The sequence below is a fragment of the Podarcis filfolensis genome (assembly GCF_964270895.1).
Source record: "Podarcis filfolensis genome assembly, chromosome: 12".
NCBI classification, from domain to species: domain Eukaryota; kingdom Metazoa; phylum Chordata; class Lepidosauria; order Squamata; family Lacertidae; genus Podarcis; species Podarcis filfolensis.
Window position 1 is genome coordinate 47,783,330 of NC_139614.1, and position 24,959 is coordinate 47,808,288.

At 43.3% G+C, this 24,959-nt stretch overlaps 1 protein-coding gene and 1 long non-coding RNA gene across 5 annotated transcripts; one reads left to right on the forward strand and one right to left on the reverse strand.

Moving 5' to 3' along the window:
• Positions 1–644: 644 nt before the first annotated feature.
• Positions 645–19,845, reverse strand: LOC310746290. 3 transcript variants are annotated; one of them, XR_014540586.1, is made up of 6 exons: positions 19,728–19,845; positions 14,185–19,195; positions 12,827–14,136; positions 7,472–7,602; positions 5,508–5,657; positions 645–1,824 (listed from the first exon to the last, which is right to left on the reverse strand). It is a non-coding gene; the product is annotated as an uncharacterized lncRNA (long non-coding RNA). The 3 variants fall into 3 exon arrangements; XR_014540588.1 differs by lacking the exons at positions 645–1,824; positions 12,827–14,136; positions 14,185–19,195; positions 19,728–19,845 and adding exons at positions 3,299–3,594; positions 11,791–11,884; XR_014540587.1 differs by lacking the exons at positions 645–1,824; positions 12,827–14,136; positions 14,185–19,195; positions 19,728–19,845 and adding an exon at positions 3,291–3,594 and having other exon boundaries at positions 7,472–11,916.
• XRCC2 (X-ray repair cross complementing 2) lies at positions 13,261–22,088 on the forward strand. Of its 2 annotated transcripts, none has more exons than XM_083580028.1 (3): positions 13,261–13,397; positions 20,698–20,779; positions 21,231–22,088. In XM_083580028.1, exons 1-3 carry the CDS (start codon positions 13,359–13,361, stop codon positions 21,938–21,940), a joined length of 831 nt encoding a protein of 276 aa, XP_083436154.1. In that variant the 5' UTR covers positions 13,261–13,358; the 3' UTR covers positions 21,941–22,088. The 2 variants fall into 2 exon arrangements, with proteins under 2 accessions (XP_083436154.1, XP_083436155.1); XM_083580029.1 differs by lacking the exon at positions 13,261–13,397 and adding an exon at positions 19,819–19,845.
• The last annotated feature ends 2,871 nt before the right edge of the window (positions 22,089–24,959 follow it).

A 24,959-nucleotide genomic window follows, 5' to 3' on the forward strand; every position in this document is an offset into this window, starting at 1 on the left:
AACCAGAGGTTAAACTAACCCCTTTCCAGCCCCGGGAGGAGTGCGGGGAGCGTTTGCGCAACACAGCTACACATTGCAGCGGACACACTAACGTGTCACGACACACAGTTTGAAAAGCTCTGCCCTAAGAGATTCCTGCAAACACCCACACAGACTGCAAACTAACCTTGGGGAAACTTATCTGTCCTTTCCCACACTCCAGCTTGCTCTTAGACCACATAATTGGGTGATAGAGGTTGAAGAGGGGGGAATGTTTTCTTCTCTTATTGTTTGTCTTTGCTGCTGCTCCTTTGTTGTCTGTCTCCAATTTGATGTTTGGAGATGCGGAGGTTGGCAGGAGAACTGTAGTTTCTCCACTATTTTGGAAAATTCCCAAGTGAATCTTCTAAGAAGAGCTTTAGATAGCTCACCCATCTCTGGTAGTCAGTTTGTGCCAGGAAGCTAGTGGTCTGGGGTGCTCACTCACATCTGCACCACACATCCAGAAAATTCAGTGGGGAACAGATTAATAATAATAATAATTTATAACATCACAAATATACATACACATCCAGATGTGCATCAACTGCACATCTGGAACTACCTTACTAGATGGAGACAAATGCATGTAACCCAATCCAAGTAATGCCACCATCTCTGCATTCATGATTTTCCTTAAATATCATGCAGAGCTATTTACACACTCCTCTTTGAATCATTCATAATGCAGTCAGTAAGAGAGCTAGTGGATGGCTACATTTGATCCATAGGTATGTCCAGCGCTGGTGACAGCATTTTCTCTGAATTTATAAAATAAATGTAGGGCAGTCAAGTATACTTTTTCTTACTAGTGGACGAAAATAAGCAAGTTCATGTCCCCCGCCCCTTTAAGAAATGCATCAAGCTCTCGAATCTTGGGGAAGAGGGAGGAATTCTCCCTTTTACACAAATTTAGCATTAAAGTTTCTAGACTTTTGTAATCCCAGTGGAAGATATGCCACAATATAATATACATTTGATTATTTTCTTTTTGATCTTAACATTTGTAAGCCATAAATAATAGATTGCAAATGGAATTCTGGGAGTGAATTCATTTTAAGCTGAGCACTAAACTATTTGCAAATGTACTTAGGCAACAGTCCAAGAGAAACATTAAAAAATGTCAATCGGCTATTGGGAAGCAAAGTGTCACCATATGTTAGATTAGGAAATATAAATTATAAGTAATATCTGTCAGATCTACTAAGAGTAAAAGTAAGGAAAGATGTTATTAGGGGCTTAGGAAAACCTCTCTTCAAACAAGACCAGACTTTCAACTGAGGATGGCTTCACATGCTGTGTTTCATACACAGAAAGCACTTCTGTGTAGGGTAATAAATCATGAAATATGAATGGGGATTGTGTGATGAATGTGACAGATAAACCCCAAAGCAACAAGCCAGCAGTGTTTGTAGAAAACAGACACCCAAGCTTTTGAAAGGTAATGAGTAAACTGCATTATTTCAAGAGCTCATCAGAATAGCCACATCAGACTCTTGACCTGGAAATCCCAGCTGAGAAGGTAGGTATAGCATAGTGTCTCAAGGATTCTGGCAGCCCTGTAACTCTGGTTGTGAAAAGAGGCTGCTAAATAGGTTAAGCTTAGCCTGCTAGATTCCCTTTTCCTGGGAGGACTGTATTTTGTATAATTAAATATATGGTCACGTACAGGTGGTTTGTTGCCATAGGGCAATGGTGGCCAGGTGGCGCCTTCCAGATGTTGGTGTTGTTTGACTTCAGCTCCCATCACTCCTGACCACTGACCACTCTCCCACAGGAGGTAATGATGGCCAGCGACTAGGATGGCTTTAAGAGAGGATTAGACAAATTAATAGGATAAAGCTATCAGCAGATACTAGCCGTGATGGCCCTGTCCTTCCTGCTTTTGGCCTGATCCAGTGTTGCTCTCATGCTTACTATCTGGAGTTCACCATGTTGGCTACTCCTGCAACAGAAGCTAATCAGGTTTAAGGTGCTGGTTTTAACCTTTAAAGCCCTATACGGCCTAGGACCCTCGTACCTATGGGACCGCCTCTCCTGGTATGTCCCACGGAGGACCTTATGGTCTTCAAACAAAAACACCTTGGAGGTCCCTGGCCACAGAGAGGTTAGGCTGGCCTCAACCAGAGTCAGGGCTTTTTCGGCTGTGGCTCCGATCTGGTGGAACGCTCTGCCACAAGAGACTAGGGCCCTGCGGGACTTGACATCTTTCCGCAGGGCCTGCAAGACAGAGCTGTTCCACCAGGCCTTTGGCCAAGGTACAGTCTGACCCCCTCCTTTGGTAATTCTTCACAGAACTCTAGCCCAATGGTTGCCATCAATTTGATTTGAACTGATCTTATAATGAATTGGTTTTAGAATGTTGTATTATTTTACTGTTGTTAGCCACTCTGAGCCCGACTTTGGCTGGGGAGGGCGGGATATAAATAAAATTGTATTATTATTATTATTAATGGTCAGAGAACCTTCTGAAAGGGGGCTGGTCTTTCTTTCCCCCTTCCCAGGCTGGAGGTGGCATCCTCAAGGATCTGCGTGTGTGAAAGAGGACAATAGACTGGTAGTGCTGGAAATTAGTCTGAAAGAGACACAGAGGCGAGAATCCACTGCTGTAGTTCGGGAAGGGCCGTAGCTCAGTGGCAGACCATATGCCTTATGCCCAGGTAGGACTGGAAGAGATTCCTGCCTGCAATACTGGACAGCTGCTTCCTGTCAGTGTACTGTACACAATACTGAGCCAAATGAATCAATGGTCTAGTTCTCTATAAGGCAGCTTCCTATGTCTCCACCCCCATTGTTCTGCCAGGACACTGAGGTCCAGAGCCAAGGGCCTTCTGGTGGTTCCCTCACTGCGAAAAGCGAAGTTACAGGGAACCAGGCAGAGGGCCTTCTCAGTAGTGGCACCCACCCTGTGGAACGCCCTCCCACCAGATGTCAAAGAGAAAAGCAACTACCAGACTTTTAGATGACATCTGAAGGCAGCCCTGTTTAGGGAAGCTTTTAATGTTTAATACACTATTGTATTTCAAAATTTTGTTGGAAGCCACCCACTGTGGCTGGAGAAACCCAGCCAGATGGGTGGGATATAAATTATTATTATTATTATTATTATTATTATTATTATTATTATTATTATCCCCCTGGGAAGCTAAATGGGGAGCAGGATCTGCTGCAGTATTCATGCTGTGAACCCCATGCTTATGGTCAGCCTATATATACTTATGTGTAAATGAAACTTGGCATCCCATAAATGCCTCAAGTCACCAGTGACCTCTTTCCAGGAAAACCAACCCAGAGTGCATGCTGGAACCCCTGAAACTTCTCAACGTAATGTGTGACATTATGTAGGATATGGTTATGGTTGTATTCCATGCGAAGGGAGCAGAACAATCCAAAAATATGACACTGTGCAAGAAATGTTAGCTCAGCCCAAGAAGTTCACAAATATTTTTGATGACTGCAATAAGCCAAACTCCCTTAGTTTTTGCAAACAAGGGAAGTAGAATTTTCACCTTCACATCTTGCTTCACATACAAAAGAGTTTCCCATAGCAGTTGATTTCTCATTAATTGGTGGCACCTGTTGTAAGAAAAGAGATCAAACAGAGCTCACATGGAGATGATGAAGCAGCAGCAACCATAAAGTCCAGTGCAATTGATTTTCTGCCTTATGTAAATCTAGGGAGGAAAGTGTTGTCGGATCTAACTGTCATTTTTGAGCTACTATCGTCCATTATAAAATGAAGGGTTGCTTATTTGAATGGAGAACTGCTGAGTTTAATGTGGCGTTTTATCTTTTGTTTGTTTTGATCCATCAATATATTAATGGGCTTTGAACACCAAATGCATTTTAACACATTAGCCATTACAAAGCTAAGCCTTCTTCCATAAGTTATACAGAAACTCACAGGTAAACTTTTGAAATTATGAAATCAAAGGAGAGCCTACAACACCAACATGCAAGTCCTTCTTCCTCTTGTTCTTGCAGTTTGATTCTATTTAGAGCTTTTACAAATGCTATCTTGTTTAGTCTCTTAACAGGCTCTGTTATCCTTCTCACAGTAGACAAAGCTAAGATGAACTTTGGGAGCAAAAAGATGAAGGGGAGAAAAATTAACCAGCCAACTGAGAAAAAAAAATTTCAGGATGCACCATAAGGCAGGGGGAGGGACATTTACGCATCTCAGCTTCAATCTATAATACTGTATAGTGTTCAGATTTTAAAATATGTATTTACAGTGAAACCCTAATTGTGTGCACTCAAAAGTAAGCCCTATTAAATTCAGTGAGGCTTACTCTCAGGTAGGTGGGACTAGGCAGCCTTATTTAAGATATTGTTGCACACCACCCCAGCCCATTATTATTATTATTATTATTATTATTATTATTATTATTATTATTATTATTAGTTGCCTCAACCATTCTGGGCAGCTTCCAGCATATATAAAAACATAATAAACATTAAACATTTAAAAGCTTCCCTACACAGGTCTGCCTTCAGGTGTCTTCTAAAGATTCCAGCTTACCCAAGATTCATGTTTCCTTCTGGAAAATGAGGAGCAGTGGAGACTGTATTGTTTTATGATACAGTATATAATATATATATATATATATATATATATATATATATATATATATATATACACACATACACACACACACACACAACCTGAGCCTACGATGGAGGGGCTCATAGCATTGAAACCGCAAGAGGGTCATACTTCTCCCATAGCCGCAGCAGCCTTGGATTAAAAAAAGACACGAGCCACGGTTCTGCCCCTCTCCAGCTTGCCGTGTTTTACAGACTACCCCCATTGAACTCCAGCCCACATCATCTCCAACTGCAATCTTAAACTACCCACTACCCAGCGTTCTCTCTGCTATCTCAGAACTCAGGGAGGGGCTCCACCCATTTGCCGGCTGGCACAGAGTCTCTGCTTTGATGATGGCCCATCTCCCTGTGTTTGTTCTTTGTTAATGGCTCTCTCAGGCAATCTGCTGAACACGAGAATCTATTAAGAGTCTGACTTCCAGTTTAATTCTCCACATGCTGATTAAATTCTAACACCTACCAAATCCAGGGATTATGGGTACCTGACACCCACAAACTCATTTTAAAAAATTGTATTACTTGCATCCTGCTTTTCAGTCAAACCTCACAAAGCAGTTTATGAAGAAATATTAAAACAACTCACATTGATTAAAACTATATAATAAAACAGCCAAGACAACCTAGGTGGGGGAATGGACTATTTGAAACTTGGGCTGTGTAAATACTATGCCTTTAAAGTTCCTTCCCGCAAAGAATTCTGGGCAGTACATACCCCTCACAGAGTTACAATTCCCCACAACCCTTCACAAACTACAGTGCCCAGAAATCTTTGAGGGAAGGAATGTGTTTTTAAAGATATAGTGTGTACACACCCTAGATTTCTCATCTGGACGACATGTTCCTTAGGTGGTGGCGATCGTGGGAGGGAGAAGCCATCTCACCTGGAACCTTTGCAAGTAGGTAATGGGCAGCTCTCTGTGCTGTCATTCCCATCTTTCTCTCTTTCCCTTCAAGGCAAAATGATTCTCAGAAAGCCCTACACTGGCAGTTGCAGGATGGAGAGGCCATCTTCCTCATGTTAACAGGTCCTCCTAGAACATTGTATTAAGTGGCAAACACATTCCAGCATTAGGTCCAATCTTAATATAACCCTGAGGGTCTGGGGCAACCCAGTCAGATGGGCAGGGTACAAATAAAATAATATTAAAGTTAGTAAACATGTAACCATGGGCCACTTCCTCCATGATGTAGAGGTAAAAAAATCTATGAAAGGGTAGATCGTACACAATGTATTCAGACCAGCCTTTGGTGGAGAAAAATAGGCATGCCTGTGCATAGGACTGCAGCAGTAAGGTAAAAGAAGTAAGCCACACTCAACACAGTGAATGTAGATACAGTGGTAACTCGGGTTACCTCTGGTTGTTTTTCTGACCTGCTGGCAACAGTTAATGCTGGCAGATGGCCATGCCCCTAGTAGGCTGTAGTGCATGGCTGATGTACAGTGGTACCTCGGGTTACATACACTTCAGGTTACATACGCTTCAGGTTACAGACTCCGCTAACCCATAAATAGTACCTCAGGTTAAGAACTTTGCTTCAGGATGAGAACAGAAATCGGGCTCCGGTGGTGCGGCAGCAGCAGGAGGCCCCATTAGCTAAAGTGGTGCTTCAGGTTAAGAACAGTTTCAGGTTAAGTACGGACCTCCGGAACGAATTAAGTACTTAACCTGAGGTACCACTGTACACACAGGTCCACACAACAAGGCAATTCATACTAGGGCAGTGAGCATGTGAAAATAAATGCCCATTGGTTCGTGTGGGGGCATTTGTTCCCTTTCTCCCCAGCTCCTGCAGGTATCGCCAGCTGGCTTCCACTTTGGATTTGCCCCATTGAAGGTAAACAGATCAGAAGGTGGTGCGAGTTCAAGGGCTGCCACCTCAGGGAGCTAGAATAGTCTCATGCCATATAAATCCGGGTGGGCAGATGTGTCGAACCAAAGTTGAATGTTCCAGAAGCTTTGCGAACGCCATCTTGGCAGTCAAGATAACCCCACAATTAATTGGTAGTTGTTGTAGCAATGAGCTCATACGTGCTTATATTCACTTGCTTAGAGATAAGCTAATTGGCGTGCTTTGATGTTATCCATGTGGGCTTGGGGTGCTGGGATCTGAGCCCAGAAAGGGGAGCTATCTGTAAGGTTTGGGTATTTGCCACCTGTGCCCTCATCTAGTCAGGTGTAATGACAGGTGCTGCTTTGTGTATAAAGAATGGATGCACGTTTGCTTGGGCACGGACAAGCCATCTCCTTGCTGTAGTGCCCATCCCTTGTTAGCAAAGACTAGGCAACCTGGCAGGCTTCTTTAATATGTCTTTAATAAAACACTATAATAAAACTGGCCATTCTGCTGTTTTTGGCATCCTTCTTTGGTATCCCTGCACCCAACCACTCCCACACGCCCTCCTTTTGGGTCTACGGTTTGGAACAGCAGACCTCAGACGTGTCAGATGTGCTTTGTTTAGTTTTTTACTAGAACTGCAGAGCCAGGTGCAAAAGACATATTGTTGAGAATTAAAGAATAGGGTGTCTCTGAGCACACTAGAAGCCTAGGCATTTGTTTGCCGTAGCAGAACTGAAGTGCTTTCACATAAAAGTCCATTCCTGGGCAGCAAACACATGACTTTCCTCAAAAAACCCTGGGTACTGTTGTAGCTTATTAAAGGTGCTGGGAATTGTAGTTCTGTGAAGGGTAAACTACATTCCCAGGCTTCTTTGTGAGGCATTCATGTGCTATCAAATACCTCATTTCACTGAAATGATTTCAGTAGCCTGAAAAGTCGTTTCTGCCATTAAAGAATTGTGAGTCATGCATTTACGGTATTTCATGCTATGAAAGGCATACTTACCCAGAAGTGTTAAAGGAGCTCCCTTGTTGCTGCCTGTAGTGGAAAGCTTCGCTTTCATCAGGCTTCTCATCACAAACGACCCACATTTGCTGTGTGTGACTCATGGAAACAAGTGTCCCTCTTGGCCCGAGCTTGTGGGGAATGACATGTAATCTTAGTTAGCAAATGAGCAGGGGGAAAATTCACAGGCAGCTTCTTCTGCCCTCAGGCTGCTATTCAACTTTAAACATTCCCTTCTTAAAGCACAGCCCACATATGCCTTCCTTATGCAGCATAAACTGGCCTGTGGGGATGCTGACTTGAGCTAACTAAACATACTACTCATTTCCTAGTATGAAGGACAACATGGCGAGTGGAGGAGGGGAGAGATGTGAACACCTATCAAGGATGCATTATTACGCTTTAAGTTGTACAGAATGCAACATGCAGGTGCTGTTACAACACAGGCAGCACTGACAGTCAGGTTGTGTATCCACAGCAGTGACCAAAAGAGGAATGACTGCTGGGAGGAGCACAGATAGAAGAAACTCCACGGTGCATCTGCAGCAGTACAGCCGTTCATCTGCCCCAGCTGCAACAAAACATGTCTCTCCTGTATCAGTCTCTACAGCCACAGCAGGTGCTGTCTCCTGAGACAGATGGATGTCGACATGCCAAGAGCTGTGGGGACCGCCCTAGACTTTGCACATAGGAGTGTGCCAAACTGAACTTTGCTGGAAATTACTGTAGATCATGGCATGAGTAAAAAGATTGGCATAACTTAATATGACAGGTGGCGCTAAAGGGACGCGGGTGGTGCTTTGGTGTAAACCACTGAGCCTTGGGCTTGCTGATCGGAAGGTCGGCGGTTCTAATCCCCACGACGGGGTGAGCTCCCGTTGTTCGGTCCCAGCTCCTGCCAACCTAGCAGCTCGAAAGCACATCAAAGTGCAAGTAGATAAATAGGTACCGCTCCGGTGGGAAGGTAAACGCCGTTTCCATACGCTGCTCTGGTTTCGCCAGAAGTGGCTTAGTCATGCTGGCCACATGACCCGGAAAAACTGTCTGCGGACAAACGTCAGCTCCCTCGGCCAGTAAAGCGAGATGAGCGCCGCAACCCCCGAGTCATTCGTGACTGGACTTAACTGTCAGGGGTCCTTCACCTTTACCTTTAATATGACAGGAGAGACCTTACATTATGAACTTCCTTGAACCCTGGTATCTGCTGTACTACCAGGCCTGAGATCTGCTATCAGGGATTGTCTAGCATCTTCAAAAAGCATTCATTTCCTAGGGTGGTGAAGGCCAGGCCAAGCTGATAGTGCTTTATTTATTTATTCAAAGCATTTGCTCCCGTTCTTCAGCCAAAAAGGTTCCCAGAGCAGCTTACATACAATCAAAACAAGACAGTCCCTACCCGCAGGCTCACAATCTAAAAAAAAACAACATGACACACAAGGGGAAAAGGATAATAAAAATCAAAACTCAGGCACCAGTTTCTAAACAGTTATTCCCGTAATGACCAGCTGGCACAGTTCAGGGGCAGGAAGTGCCTGATGGAGCTGGGGCTCCAGCAAAGCTAATGAAATGTACCTTCTGCTTCCTATCTCTCCCACTGAGAAGATAGGCAGCCTGATGGAATGGCTGGCCCCAGATGTCAGTTGAGGGAAGAGCAGGCCTAATGGAGAGATGTGCTTTCCCACTGGTGAAGTCAAAATCTCTGCATCGATACATATAGCTGCAAACAGGCTTTGCATATTTTCGTTGGGATAACATGAATATAATATACCTGTGTTTGGGGGGATATGAAGGTTCTCCACACGCAAGAAGCAACCCAGGTTTAAGTAACGAATGGCTTAGAACTCATGACTGTTCTAATGTTGGATGATTTTCATCCTCTTGCATACGCCCCATGAGAAAGGCTGCTGTCAATAGTTAAAGAAGTGCTCTTTTTCTTACATGGTTTAAAGAGCAAAAGACATTAAAATGGCAGTTAATTATAACTGGCATCTGGGTGAGCAGCCATAGAAATAGGATATTGCTACTCGCCTTTTCCTATATCTGCAATAAGAGATCTTATGCAAACAAGCTGCTTCAATTTGCCATCTTTCTTTTACGCTTTATGGTTGATTAGTCTGAGCCGTTTTGGCTGGTTTCCACTGTGCCATTCTTCATGCATTATGTTTTGACTGCGGCTTGTAGTTTTATCTTTCTAGCAATCCAATCTCGTCTCAGTCGCATCATAGTGCAGATGGACAGCATAACAAGGCCTTACACTGATTCAACTCTTGTCCATCTAGTCTTTTCTGTTCCTGATGCTTGAAATCCTTTTACTGGAGGTGCACTCTGGGACATGGGGGAAGTTTGAACCTGGAACATTTCTGCATGAAATGCATGTACTCTACCTACTGCTTTATAACCTCTCCTTTCTATCGCATCTTGAAACAAAGTTGGTTCCAGAGGAGCTGCAGTACTGCACAGGATGGAGGGGAAATCCCAAATTATACAAACACTTCACATTACATGGAGAGAACTTGCCTAAATTAGATTAAATATAAACTTTTGCCCTTTTCTTTCCAAATTTTCCATTTAGTAATGATGACTAGAAACTTCTTCTCTAAAGAATAGATACTTGTGATTTTACAGATTCAGCAGCATGCCAGGTTCTGTATTATTCACAGCTGGGAAAGAGCTCTAGCTGAGGGGTCAGCAACCTTTTTCAGCAAGGGACTGGTCCACCGTCCCTCAGACCATGAGGTGGGCCGGACTATATTTGGGAGGGGGGGAATGAACGAATTTCTATGCCCCACAAATAACCCAGAGATGCATTTTAAATAAAAGGACACATTCTATTCATGTAAAAACATGCTGATTCCCAGACCGTCAGTGGGCCGGATTGAGAAGGCGTTTGGGCCGGATCTGGCCCCCAGGCCTTAGTTTGCCTACCCCTGCTCTAGCTCAATGCTAGAGAACATGTTGTTACACACGGAGGCTGCCATATTCAATCTCTGGCTTCTGCGGTAGGGCTAGGACTTGTCTTGGACACCATGGACAGCCCCTGCCAGGCAGTTTAAAAAATACTGAGCTAGGCAGACCCAGTACAATAGTTTCCTGTGTTTCTAGATTTCTACCAAACCATCCCCATGGACCTTGCTCTCTCCTGCTTTAGAGAACAGCTGTAGCTCAGTGGTAGAACATTTGCCTTGCATGAAGAAAGTCCCAAGTTTATATCCCCTGCATCTCCAGGTACCAGCCACCTAGCAGAGGATATGGATGATACAGATAATTCTAAATGCTAGTCAAATCTGTCTGCTTTGAGCGCCTCCCATCTGAGTAACAGCAGGGATCATCATTCCATATGGGTTATCTCTGTTAGTGTTAAGGGTCATCTAACCATGGTGGGGAATGGAGATGTTACTTAGCAACTAGGCAGAGTGGCATGATGTTCATGAAGGTAACATGCACTCTGACTGGCTGTGTAGTTCTGAAGGAATCTTCTCCTCTGTATGTTTGGTTGAATGTCTCCCTGATACGTACAAGGCCTTAAGTAAGAATGATAAAAAAACTTTCTCCTCAAATTACAGTTTTCATTCAGTTTCAGCAGAGTGTTTTCAGGATTTTCTTTCCTCTCTGGATTCTGTCTGCTTTATTTATGATACTTTGCTAATTAAGGGGTGGGGCTGAAGATGCAGAACCTGAGGTAAAGCTATTCTCATCGCTGTCCCAGGAATGGCTACTCCTGCTCAATTTTTCTTCTATCAAAGGCATAGGAGCAGGCTCAGTAAAACAGGAAATCCTATTAATCATACCCAGGACTCCCTCTCAAAAATAAAATCTTATATATGCCTAATGCCCCATGTTAAAAGTTGCAGCTGGAAATCTGATTGAACAGGTGCTGTTTATTTCAGGGGAAATTGCACAGTCACACACAGAGAGAAATTGGAAATATCTCCTTCCCTGTACAATAGTCCATGGAATGATTGCTTTGGTTCTTGCAGTTCCTCTGCTAGACAAAGGTAATTGTATCTTTGTTCAATTACCTTAGTAATTTAATGTATGCTCTCTCTTGGGATATTAAGAGGATTAATTTGCTCTTATTTGCAAAGTGCTTAAGGATCCTGCCATGGAATGCACCATGAATGCAATTAAAAGGAAAGTGTGTCTTTATAAGCGGCAAGAGAAATACGAAATATGATTGATCCTCCCCCCCCCCCCAAGTTCTGGTCAGGCTCTTGCCTTGCTGCTATTCAACATTTCAGGGGTTTTACTTGTTCACACTAAGGCTCACTTGTGACAAGTTTTAATTCTAAACATTTGAATACAGTATGCCCGCAACTTACATGGGGATTATGTTCTGGGGATCACACCTAAAGCCAAGTCTCAACCCATTGGGTTCAATGGTGAGTGAGATTGCCATAAGTCATTTTTCCGGTGGCAGCGGCTTCCCACCCTTTTTTTGCCACACACCTAAAACAGAATGCACAAAAATTAAATGCGCATAAATTGTGGGCTTACTGTATGCACCTAAAATGGAAATCGTACACGTACTCATTTATCGCATTATGTTCAACGGGTTTTACACCTCACGTAAGTTTGCTTAAAATGGTTTTTGGCCGAAATCCTAACAGCTAATCTGAAGTACAGTAAACCCTACTGAATCCAGTGGATTTTACTCCCGGGTAAATAAGTGGAGACTAAGACTTATTCAAAATGGAAGGAAGTGAGAGATATTACCTTCTTGGGCTCAATGGAGGCAGTGAGAGATTTTACCTTCTTGGGCTCCATGATCACTACAGATGGTGACAGTAGTCACGAAATTAAAAGACGCCTGCTCCTTGGGAGAAAGGCGATGACAAACCTAGACAGCATCTTAAAAAGCAGAGACATCACCTTGCCAACAAAGGTCCGTATAGTTAAAGCTATGGTTTTCCCAGTAGTGATGTATGGAAATGAGAGCTGGACCATAAAGAAGGCTGATCGCCGAAGAATTGATACTTTTGAATTATGGTGCTGGAGGAGACTCTTGAGAGTCCCATGGACTGCAAGAAGATCAAACCTCTACATCCTGAAGGAAATCAGCCCTGAGTGCTCACTGGAAGGACCGATCCTGAAACTGAGGCTCCAATACTTTGGCCACCTGATGAGAAGAGAAGACTCCCTGGAAAAGACCCTGATGTTGGGAAAGATGGAGGGCACAAGGAGAAGGGCACGACAGAGGGTGAGATGGTTGGACAGTGTTCTCGAAGCTACCAGCATGAGTCTGACCAAACTGCGGGAGGCGGTGGAAGACCTGGCGTGCTCTGGTCCATGGGGTCACGAAGAGTCGGACACGACTAAACAACAACAACAAGACTTGTTCGTATGAGCAAGCCCCACCGAACATAGAGTGATTTCCGAGCAAACACGCCAAGGATTTCACTGTCAGGCTACTGAATTCAGGTTACTCGTGAGTAAGCGCGCCCGGAACTGCTGGGCACGAGCAACCAGCGTGCCCGCCCTGCAGAGCGGGAGGTTGCGCACCAAGCAAGACTCCCGCTGGAAATGTAAAACATGAAATCGAAATCCTTCGGTCGCATTGCAAAAGAAAGAAAGAAAGAAGCCTCCACTCAGGAGCGCTTCCATAGACGTAGCGGGAGATGCTCCAAACTGGAAAGCGTCGGAATAATACACTGTCAGTCAGAGACGCGCCCGAATTGCGCATGCGCGAGGCAGAGCATCAGCGAAGGAGGCCTGGACGCCCTGTAATGAAGTTTCCTTCCTTTTCGCCCCACCCCTCCACCTCCAGATCCGAGAAGAGCGCGTGCGCGGCAGTTCCGGCGGCGCTTGCGCGCCGAAGTATGAAGCCGTTGGCGCCTCCCTCCTTTTACGGTTATGAGCTGCCGTTGCTGCGGGTTTCCCTCCGCGAGCGATGACTGACGGGCTCGGGAAGGCGGAGTCGGGCGCCCAGGTGAGGCAGAGAATGACGCACGCGCACGCCCCCTCCCCCGGCCATGCTCTCGCGCTGAGGGGAGCGGGGGGAGGGGTCTCTCCCATGCCTCTAGCGGGTGGGGAAGACTGACACAGCCCAGCATCCTGTTTCCAGCAGGGGTCAGCTATGGACGCTGTCGGGACGTCCTCAAGCTGGGCTTCTGTCTCTTCCCAGCCACACACACACACAGAGAGAGACAGTGGTACACAGTCTATGAAGGTGAAAAATAGAAAAGAAAACAGAAAAAGGCAGCCAACGATATATTTTTTAAACCTTCAGGAACCTTCTCCACAGGATGGTTGATGGTAGGTTACCTTGTCGAGGTGTGCAGCTGGAATAGGCCTTGACACTTGGAAATTTTCTAACCCATCTTTCACCTCTCACACAGCGGCTTATATGAGCCCCTCACACGGTTTTTGTTTCTTACCTGTTTTTCCACCTGCATTTCAATGACACCTTCCTTTCTAAAACCGAAGGGTGGTATAAAAAGACTTTAAATAAACTGAGGATAAAGCAACAAACAAAAGTTCGTGCATGTTCACCCAGCAGCTGCCTTTGGACTGCCATGTCTATTGCTTCATAAACTGAGACATGAGCCTGTTTCTCGTGGCCACACTTTTCTCCTCGCCTGCATGAGCCAGGAAGCAAGACTTCAGTTAAGTGTTGTTTGCCATTATGTCTGAAAAGGAAAGCTCTGGTTAACGGCTTCCAAACAACCCTGGATATAAAGCCCTAGTTTAGTGTTCCTTGCTTGGACGTCATTAACCAGGAGTAATGAGAAACCATAGTTAACTGAAGACCCATTTCCCTGTCTGCGGCTTGCAGCAGGGAGGAGCAGAGCACCTGCTTTGCGGGCCCTGGAGTTCATGTATTGGCTTATTAAGGTGATTGACAGCCATCCAAACACAACCAGAATCTGCTAAAGACTGAATCTAACCAACCTCACAATCAGCAGCAAGCTGGCCCGGTAGACTTCTCTGGGAAGTGGTTCCATAAAATAAGGTCCTGGATTTAGTATTGCCACATTTTTTCCTATCTTTGTGTCTTATGTCATAGCAGCATGACAAACAGATTTTGAGGCCAGGAAAAGCTCCACCCGCCTAATTAAGTAGTCAGGGGAAAGCCTCGTAATGACAGGTGAATATGGAAAATGTGAATTATTTGCCCTGTGAATGCCGTAATGGGCAAATTTCTGCCAGTCATTTATCTTCTACAATCGCTTCCAAGGGGTGGGGAGGAAGATGGCAGGGCCAGGTTTACAAGATGCTATTGAGTCAGTGACAGCACAATGCAAACCTAACTTGACACACACCCTGGTTTCAGGATGGCAGTTGTGAGCTCTGGTCCCTGGTGGCTGTACCAAAACTTGGGGAGGAGCCATGACTCAGTGGTAGAACATTTGCTTTGTATGCAGATTCAATCCTTGGCATCCCCAGGCAGGACTGTCTGCAGTCCTGGATAGCTGCTGCCAGTCATCGTAGGCAGTACAGAGCTAGACAGACCCGTAGTCTGATCTAGTGTGAGGCAGTTCCCTGTGTTTACAAATGATAAAGAGATTTGACTCCTCTTCTTTTTTACATATAGAACTCTACAATTCTATTGTTTGTAGATTTAATATATGTCTGAAGTGCATTTGCTCCATAAATGTGAAGCTGTTACTAATTTATTTAGGGTATTCCATATCCTACTTGAAAGCCCCAAGGGGTTCTCAGAGTGGCGGAGAAAAAGTTTGTACAGTACAACTGCATCCAAAAAGATTAGCACATATAATAAGAAATAACATGGCGCCAGGTTTTTTCAGACTTTTTTTGCCCTCATTCTTGGACTTCCCACTGAGGAACTCTAAGGCGAGTGGGTTGAGCCGCTAGACTTCACTGTCCACAATGAAGCCAAGTACTCCTTTGGCCATTGGCAGTTCCCAGACAACAGTTCCCAGCAAGGACCTCTGACCTCGCTCAGTCCAAGATGGAGCCAAGTCTTCTTGATAGATGCCAGCTTCAGAATACAGTAAAAGCAACCCCACTCTGAGCCTTGGGAACTGCTGTCTTCAGTACAGAGTGGCTCCTGGGGGTACAGAAATTGGCAGTCTCTGTTTTCCAAAAGTTTATATAACCATCAAATGATTATTAAGAAGAGTACTTCATTTCCGTTACATCTGAGTTCCATTTTGACCATTTGTCCATGTCTCTAGTGTGCTGTAGAGGTTAGGTGTGTTGGACTACAAAAGCCTTACTTTGGTCCGGTTGCTATCTTAGCCTAGGCGACCTCACAGGGCTGTTGTGAAAATATAATGATGGAGGGGAAAGAGATTGCTGTGAAGTCCTTTCAGCAACAATGGGATTAAATAAAAACTGGGGGTGTTCTTGCAGTGGAATTTGTTAGGTTCGTAAAAATTTCAAACTCTCTTTGAAATGGATAAAAAATACAGTATTTAATAGTCCATTGTAGGGATTAATATTTAATATCCTAACAGTTTGGCTTAAGACGGTTAGCACAGAGGCTGGCTTTTGTTGGCTTTTTCTTTCTGTAAAACCGTTAGCTGACTCCCCTGGGATGTTGCCCATCGTACACAGCATGATGCTAAATGGCTGCAGTTGTTTTGCTTTAAAACCTAGAAAGTAAACATACATCAGAAGCACAGGTGCATTAGTACTTAAATTATCATAATAATTTGCATGCGCTGTTCTCCAGATAAGCACCTGCTGTTATATGAGAAAAATATGTGAACCTTTATTATAATATAATCGTATTTAGCCTGTAACAAACAGTGAGTAGGATACTTCTTGAGAGTGGCTAGCAAAGGGGAAGGAGGTAGAACAGCAGCCATGGAGTTGCATAGGAAGCTTTCTTGCACTAGATCAGACAAGTTAAGTATTATCTACTCTGACTGGTGGTGGCTTCCCAGGTCCTCCTTCACATTACCTGCTTCCAGATCCTTTTCATTGGAGATTCCAGGGACTGAACCAGGGACCTTCTACATGCCAAGTGTCTGTGCTGTCACTAACTAAAGCCCCTCCTTCAGATAGTCTGTGCAGAATGTATTGGCTGTGAACTCAGATGTAATGGTTTCCATATAGGTATGTAGTTTACAGGTCTCCTGGATCCATTACTGTTGCTTGTGACCTTGGTGGCACAGATGGCCTTCTATCAGCTTCAGCTGGTGGCCTAGCTACACCCCTATCTGGTCAGGGATAGCCTAACCTTTGTGGCCCATGCTCTGGTAACCTCTAGGTTGGATTACTGCAATACATTATACGTGGGGCTGCCTCTGAAGACCTTTCAGAAACTTCAGCTGGTGCAAAATTTGATGGCCAGGTTGCTCACCAGAACAAGATGGTTTGAGCATATAACCCCAGTCCTGGGCCAACTGCACTGGCTGCCAATTAGTTTTCAGGCTCAATTCAAAGTGCTTAGGACCTGAGGACCTTAAGGACTGCCTGTCCCCATACGAACCAAGTCAGACCCAGTGCTTGTCATCCAAAGCCCTTCCCTGTGCCCTCCCCCTGAAAGCTTCAAAGGGTGGCAACACGAGAATGGGCCTTTTCTGTGGTGACTTCCCATCTGTGGACTGCTCTCCCCAGAGAGGCTTGCATGGTGCCATCATTAGATGCCTTTAGGCACCAGGCAAAAACATTCCTCCTTACCCAGGCCTTTGGGCATTAAGTAATCTATAGCTTCTTAAATATTATGGAGGGGACTGCTATCATGATTATTTTATTATTATGCTCTGTATTATGTTTTTAATGTTGTGCAATACACCGTCCTGGGATCTTTGGATAAATAATAATAAATAATAATGTAGTGCCTGTAACCTTTGTCCCTTAAATCTCTTAGTCAGTCACTGTGAGGACCCCCTCACACATACTGTACATCTCCAAATACCAGTATATAGAATACAGATCAAAGGAAGAATGAGTTGCTCTTCCAATAGTCTCTTACACAGACCATATAAGTGTGCTGTTATGATTTTAACAAGAATTTTTTAAAAAAAAAATTGTAATTAAAAGTAGTACCACCATTATAAAACCAGCAACGTATCAGTCACAATTTAGGGGAAATTAATCCAGCCCCACCTCAAAGGCATTTTGAAATATTAAAAAAATGAAGTCTTGAATTAAAAAAAGCACTATTACACTAAATAAAATGTCATCCTCTACCTTTGTGCTAGTTAAGACACAAACAGATACAGCTTGGGTTGAATGCATTTATCAGGAGGTTTGTCATATTCAGACACTGGCTCCTAGACAACATCCTCCAAAATCAAAGTGTAGTTTTTGCAGTTCTTGTGTAACGTTCCGGTATGTGATGTTTCCACTTCCACACTTGTCTTTGTGTCTCATATCAAGTATATTTGCTTGTGCATTTTAACTTTGGTTAAGTATTCTATATTCATTTTGTTAATCCTAGATTCTCTCTGTGTGCGGGAGATACACTGGAATATGTTATAATTATTTGCAATATTACTGCTTTAAAGGTCTTCAATACCCACCTTCTTGTGCAGAAGATGGCATAAGGAGCAGAACTTATATGATAAAATTGCAGATTGACTATCAAAATTAATGCAAATTAAAGAGTGAAATCACCTTGGATGCAAGACTATTAGGGCAGAATATTCCCTGTATATAGTACCTAGTCATGGTGACTATGTTTTGTGTGTGTCTTTCTCCTCGTACCCCAGGACATTTGTGGTATTGATACAAAACACACCATTAAATTGAGAGACTTGTCCATCTAACACAAAAATCCATATTGCATTAGGCTCCCTGGCTGTGCTGTCCATGAATTTCTTGGTAAATGTCATGAAGCTTGCAGACCAAAATAAATGGCCTGTTTGTATCTAGAAAGCTTCAGCAGAAGACAAATGGGCAAATAAAGAAGAAAGATAGTTTGACCTTTTCTTGACTGCCTACATGCATGTGTTTCGATCCAGCCTGCATTTGGAACCAAAGCTGCTTTAGTTGCCCCAGTTGGATTATCATTTCCCTTGACCGAAAAGGACTGGACAGTACAATTCTCTTAGTCTTTCTATATCACTCAAATTTAGGCACAGCCAACAACCAGATAAGGTGAGACCACAATCTTTTTTGTCGGGGAATAGTAATGGAGGAAGATGTTTTATGGAAGTCGTCAGGTTAACAGCTCCTCTACCTTGCTGTTAAGTTTATCTGTCTGAAGTTACAGAGAGATCATCTGGAGGTATTGGCACACTGAGGACCCTCAAATATATTTTTTTCCCAGGTGGTCCAGATGGAAGAGGACAAACAAGCAGCAACTCACTCTAGGCAGGATGGAATGGGATTGTTTAGAGATCCTGGGTGCTTAGGAAAGAAAGTTGTCCAGTATTTATCTGCATCTTCATCCTTGATGAATCCTGTTCAGTGCTTAGGAGCATTGCCTGATACTCTTTTTAGAAAATGTGTTGGTGGCAGTGGATTGAACCATTGTTTTGCCAGCTTTGTTTAATGTGTAGACTAACATTTGCTGGACTGGGGGAATCTAGCAATCACCATCACCATGCATGCCTTTGTTACACTGAAGGTCCAATGTGTAACAATGCCTTTTATGCAGGACATTTACTGTCAAAATGCCTGGAAGCTAACAGCTGGTGCAGAATGCGGCAGCCACTTTCTTGATAGGAGTTGGGGGGGGAGCCACATACATGCTGCATACAAAATGCATTCCCTGAAAATCGTTTGTTAAACAAGCATTTGTATAATGAGTCCACATTGCCATGGATTCCTATGGGAGTATTTCTAATATGTACCGTATTTTTCGCTCTATAGGACGCACTTTTCCCCCTCCAAAAAAGAAGGGGAAATGTGTGTGCGTCCTATGGAGCGAATGCAGGCTTTCGCTGAAGCCTGGAGAGTGAGAGTGGTCTGTGCACACCGACCCCTCTCGCTCTCCAGGCTTCAGGAAGCTATCCGCAAGCCTTCGGAGCGCAGCTGGGCTCCAAAGGCTTGCGGATTGCAACCTGAAGCACGGGGAGCACAGTGCCAACTCCCGCTGTGCTCCCCGGGCTTCAGGCACCTATCCGCAAACCTTCGGAGCGCTTCTTGGCTTCTGCCAAAGCCGCGCGCAGCCTCTCCTGGCTGGAGAGGTTGTGCGTGGCTAAAGAGGAAGCCAAGACAGCCAGCGGGATGGATCCAGCTGTCTGTCTTGGCTTCTTTCTCTTTGGGGTAGGGGGGAAATATATTTTTTTTCTTTATTTCCCTCCCTAAAAACTAGGTGCGCCCTATGTTCCGGTGCGCCCTATGGAGCGAAAAATACGGTAATTTGTACTATCTATCCTGCTCCCTTTCTCCAAGCTCTCTCCCCGCTCCTTACATGCATGGTTTCTGCCCAAAAATGACTACTGCTAACCAGCAAACCACAAACAAGGAAGTGGGCAAACTTGGATATCTGAACCTGCAGCATGTATAGCAAGGTTTGGACATCATTCTTTTCATTTGGATAACTGAATTTTAGCATAATGAGCAGGCAGATAGCAGGCCCTGTGTGTACATACTGGTCTGTGCTCTGTTAACTTTCAGATTCAATTCAAGGTGCTGGCTTTGAACTATTTAGCGTGGCTGGGCCCAATCTGCATTGGACAGCCCCACTCCCTATATGAGGCTTCCCATCTTCTGTAATCAAGAGGATCCTGGCAATAGTCATCTTTAATCAGGAAGCTAAGATCAGTGGGGAAATGCAGCAGGGCTTTCTTAGTGACCTCAACACTATGGCACTCACTGTTGCAACTCAAGAGACTTACCTCAGCACTAGCCTGCAAACTTTTAAAAATCACGGTGGTCATATTTAGGAGGAATTTGCGATTCTGTATTTATTTTATGTCTGGTTTAATATCTCTCTTACTCTAACACTTACAATTGATCCATTATATGCTAATACAATATAATAGAATGTTGCTTTTAGAGCGTTAAGACTTTATTGCTGGATTTCAGATTGTAACAGTTTCTTTTATAAGCTGCTTTAAATAATTTTGGTGAAAATACATAGAAATCAACCAAGTTTTATTGAACTGACTTCACTGAGGATACAGTGTATTTTGTTTATGCATGCTTTTCTGCCCACAGGTTTTTATTTGGATTCTATAGGTGGTGCCATGTCTAGAAATTTAAAAGTAATTGAGATATACTTTTAATTGCACATGCAGCAGTGCAGTTAAAACCAGCTGCTGGGAAGCCATTGAACTCCCACTAAGTTTTGTGCACAATCAATACATTTAGCTTGTTGACTCATTAATTTCAGTAAAGTTGACTTTCTCTTTGTTTCAAAGCTGCTTGCACGACTTGAAGGCAGAAGTTCTCTGAAGACGCTTGAACCTTGTCTGTTTGCTGATGAAGGATATCCTATTCATGGTAAATACATACACATCCTTTAAAATATTCACAGTAATAATTGTCTGGCATATTGGAAGATAAATGGTAAACAAACAAACAAATTAAAATTTATGCTCCCCATTTTCTTTTTATCTTTGCTTTGGAAGGGAAAGTTTTTTTCTCTTGCTGCCTGAGAACAAATTGGTTGGCATGAGTGTGTGTTACACACATCAAGAAAAGAAAATATATTCACTTGCTTTCCAGAAGTGTAGCTGTATTGGTTTGTTGTATTAAAATAAAATAATCAAATCCAGTGGGGCTTGCTTCTAAATAGACCTGCGTAGGATTGGGAATTTGATTGTACTGAAAAGTTGCACATGATTTCAGGTAGAGGTGTGTGTGTTACAGCTGAAAGCTGAGCCATTTGAAAGGTGTCTTGAACAGCAAATGCCTTCCTAGCTTAAACATTTGCTTCTTCATTATTAAACAGGAGATATTGTTGAATTCCATGGTCCAGAAGGAACAGGAAAAACAGAAATGCTCTATCATCTTATTGCCCGCTGCATTCTTCCAAAATCTGGTGGTGGCTTGGATGTTGGTGTGCTTTTTATTGATACAGACTTCCATTTTGACCTGTTGCGTTTAGTGACTATTCTGGAGCACAGATTGCCCCAAGGCACAGAAGAGATGATAAAGCAGTGTCTGGGGAGGTTTTTCCTTGTTAATTGCAGCAGCAGCGCTCAGCTGCTTCTTACTCTTTTCTCTTTGGAAAACATGTTTTGCTCTCACCCTTCCCTGTGCCTCTTGATTATTGACAGTATATCAGCCTTTTATTGGATTGACAGAGTCAATGGAGGGGAGAACCTTAGCCAGCAGGAAGCAAACCTAAAGAGATGTGCGCAGTTCCTGGGGAAGCTTGTAAGAGAGCACCACTTAGTTTTGTTTGCAACAACTCAAACAATCATGCAGAAATCACTGAACACATCTGAAAGTTCAGGAAAACACCACAGTGAAGCAGATGTGGACTACCGGCCTTACCTCTGTCAGTCGTGGCAACGTCTGATAACTCATCGAATCTTTTTCTCCAAGCAGTGCCATTCAGGCACTGCAAAAGGATTTTCAATTACCGCTTGCCATGTAAGAAATAACAGTGTTGTAAAACGCCCATTTAGCATTACAGAATGTGGGATCCAGTTTTGACAGTGGACTGTTTTTTAAAAGTAGACTACAATTTGACACTACAGTCAAGTTAGTTTTTTTTAAAACTTGTGCCTTTTTAAAAAAAAAAAGGTTTATTTTTTATGCCAATATTTTCTAAAATGTAAATAATAAAGATTCAGGATTGTCAGACTTTGTGTCATGCAGTATTGAAGCCTTTAAAAAGAGACCTGCCATTCCAAAAAAGATCATTTATCCATAATGTCTGTCAGCTGCTTTTGAAATGGAAGCGTAGAAATGGAAGCTTTTTTGAAACTGAGCACTGCACAGTTGAGCTTGATTCTTTGTTATATAAGTGCATTAGCTGACACTCGGCACTGCACACATTTGAACTTAATAGGAAGAACATAAGACAAGCTTGTTGGATCAGGCCAGTGGCCCATCTAGTCCAGCATTCTGTTCTCACAGCAGCCAACCAGATGCCCATGGCAAGCTCAACAGAAGCACAACAGCGCTCTGGCCACCTGTGATTCTCAGCAACTGGCGTTTAGAGGCATACTGCTGCCAATGGTGGAGGTAAAACAGCCATCAACTGATACACACTAAGGTCCCACCCACCCCACTCACCAACTTGCTTTTATCCACATTTACCCTTTCAGATGGGCTAGTATTGGGGTTAAATTGGGTTGCTTACTTTTGGCCTCTAACTTGAGTTGCAGTTCTAAAGAGTACTGAAAAACTATGCATGCAATGGTAGAACAAATAAAGTCACTGTCCTGCATAAGATCCAAGTAGAACATTTGTGTTTGGAATGCAGCATGCAACTCATCAAAATTCTGGCAGACCAGTTTCATCTAATGAGAAATGACCCGCAGCTCTGGCAAGAAGAAAACCATATTGAATCAGTAAAGCAAATGCTAATTGTATTGGCTTTGGAAAGCTTCAAATCCTTTGCGAAATAAACTGTCTTCTGCATTATTTACAAATCCAGTACATACAACGGCTCCAAAAAGAGGAAGGTTCTCAACAAACATGGGCAGTAGTTCAGATGACCTTCCATTAATTGATGGTGGAAATATATATTTTTGACTGCTCAGTGTGTATTGTGTACGTTAATATACTGCAACCCTTGATAGGTCGGTTCTGTGATCTACATATTATGGATGGAGTGGATGAGGTCCCCTCTTGATAACTCTGGCTGAACAGGAAGGTGCTGTGGAGTGACTTTGAACAGGAATTCATAGATTTCCCTATGAAATTTCTATTATGGACTAAAAAGAAAAGCCATCCACTAGATTTTCTTTTAATAATGATTCTTGATTCCATACTCAGACTTAGGGATAAAGTTAAGGAGCTATTAAACCCTGGATTTTCTCAATTAGCTACTTAAATTAATGATCATAAAGTATTACTACCTTGGTCCTGTTGTAAGATGATTTATGAACAGACTGTCAGAAGCCTGAATGAAAGGCACTCTTTCATTTCTTTTAAGATTAGATCTTATTTGACTCATGAGTTGAAAGTTCATCATATGGAGCATTCTGCTAGATCAGACCAAAGACCTATCCTGTCCAGCACCTTGTTCCTCAGATGCCTGCAGGAAGTCCACAAACAGGAAGTGGTCAAGGTGCTTAGATGAGTCCAGCCACCCATGTGTATGCTTGACCCTTTGGGCAAAAAAACTGGAAGATAAAGAAGATTGCATTTTCTTCCCTAGAACATCAAAATTAATCCCCAGCTTTGCTAAATCAAAGACTGCCATGTTTCTCCTTGTTTCTGCTGTCTGTTTACCCCAGAAACCTGTGTGTTTCATTTAAGGGCCAGGACAGGTCTAGACTATAAGCCAGTCTCCAGTTTCTTAGAGACGGGGAGCCCCTTGCCTGCTAAAGAGTTCTGGAAAATTAAAATGGCTGTCAGATTTTTATGAATCCCTGGTCCCTTTAAATTTCCTTTTTCCTAGTGGTCCAGAGAGCCATGCTGAAAGACCATATCATCCTGTTTTACTAGTTTGTTTTTTTGGACCAAGCAGCTTCCATCATTGGTTTTGGCCTTGGGAAAGTATTTGCATACATGGCTCCCGAGCCCTAGCCAAAAAAAAAAAGTTATCTTTTTATTGTCTACCCTATAAATTATTTTCACTGTGTGTTTGGGAATTGTAAACATGATTTATTTTTTTAAATGAAGAAGAAGAAACCAGAAATTTGGTTATATTCATTAAAATGGCAATTAGCAAGCCTGTTATACTGGAGCTCTTGGACTGAAAGAGGTATTGCCATGGCAGGGATTCTTCATAGTACTGTATGCCAGCTGAACAGGTTTGTGGCTTAGGCTGCTGTCTGTCTCAGCCCCCAAAAATATTTTCACAGCCTATACTGAAGGGTCTCTTTGTGTCTCTTTCTCTCTTCCTCTTCCACTGAGGGGAGTTTGCTTAAATATTTTATAGCTGCTAAAAGAACGAGTTAATCTCCACTGCATTTTTGACCTGGAGGGGGTGCGGATACTAGTGCATATTTGGTGCAAACTAGAGGAGCATTGCCCTTTTCCCAGGTGGAAACACCATGCCAATTCATCTCTGAGTTAAGTGGTGACTGAACTGCAACTATTTTAGGTCTCGAATGAGCCGGCATTGCTCATCTGGAAGCTCTAATGCACCTCTCCAGTGGATGCCATTCACATGTCGTTATTTAATTAATTAACAGCTCCGCCAAGGGAAGCCAATAATGAGTCCATTAAAGCTTTTCTTTTCCCCCTCCCTCCCTCCTTCCCTCCCCCCCCACTTTCACCTAAAAGGTAACTAAATAACTTGCATGGTAGGAACATATGTTGCACTCTGTTTCCTCCTTCGAGAGCGCTTAAAAGTGCAATCTGTTTATATTTTGAACAATTTTATTTTATTTTAAATCCACCTAACTCAAGCTGCCTCTGCTGCCATTTGGAATGCGTTTTGCAGAAAGCTGGTGTGAGTCCTTGCTCTCTAGAAATAGCAAAGGAGCCTTTGCTTGGTTCAAGTGCCAAGCCCCTTGAAAGAGCCTGGCAGTCTCAACACAGTTCCATCATGCCA

Coding starts and splice junctions, on each gene's coding strand:
- XRCC2 (XM_083580028.1), top strand. CDS start 13,359: ATGACTGACGGGCTCGGGAAGGCGGAGTCGGGCGCCCAG. Junction 13,398..20,697: donor AGGCGGAGTCGGGCGCCCAG/GTGAGGCAGAGA, acceptor TTTGTTTCAAAG/CTGCTTGCACGACTTGAAGG. Junction 20,780..21,230: donor TGAAGGATATCCTATTCATG/GTAAATACATAC, acceptor ATTATTAAACAG/GAGATATTGTTGAATTCCAT.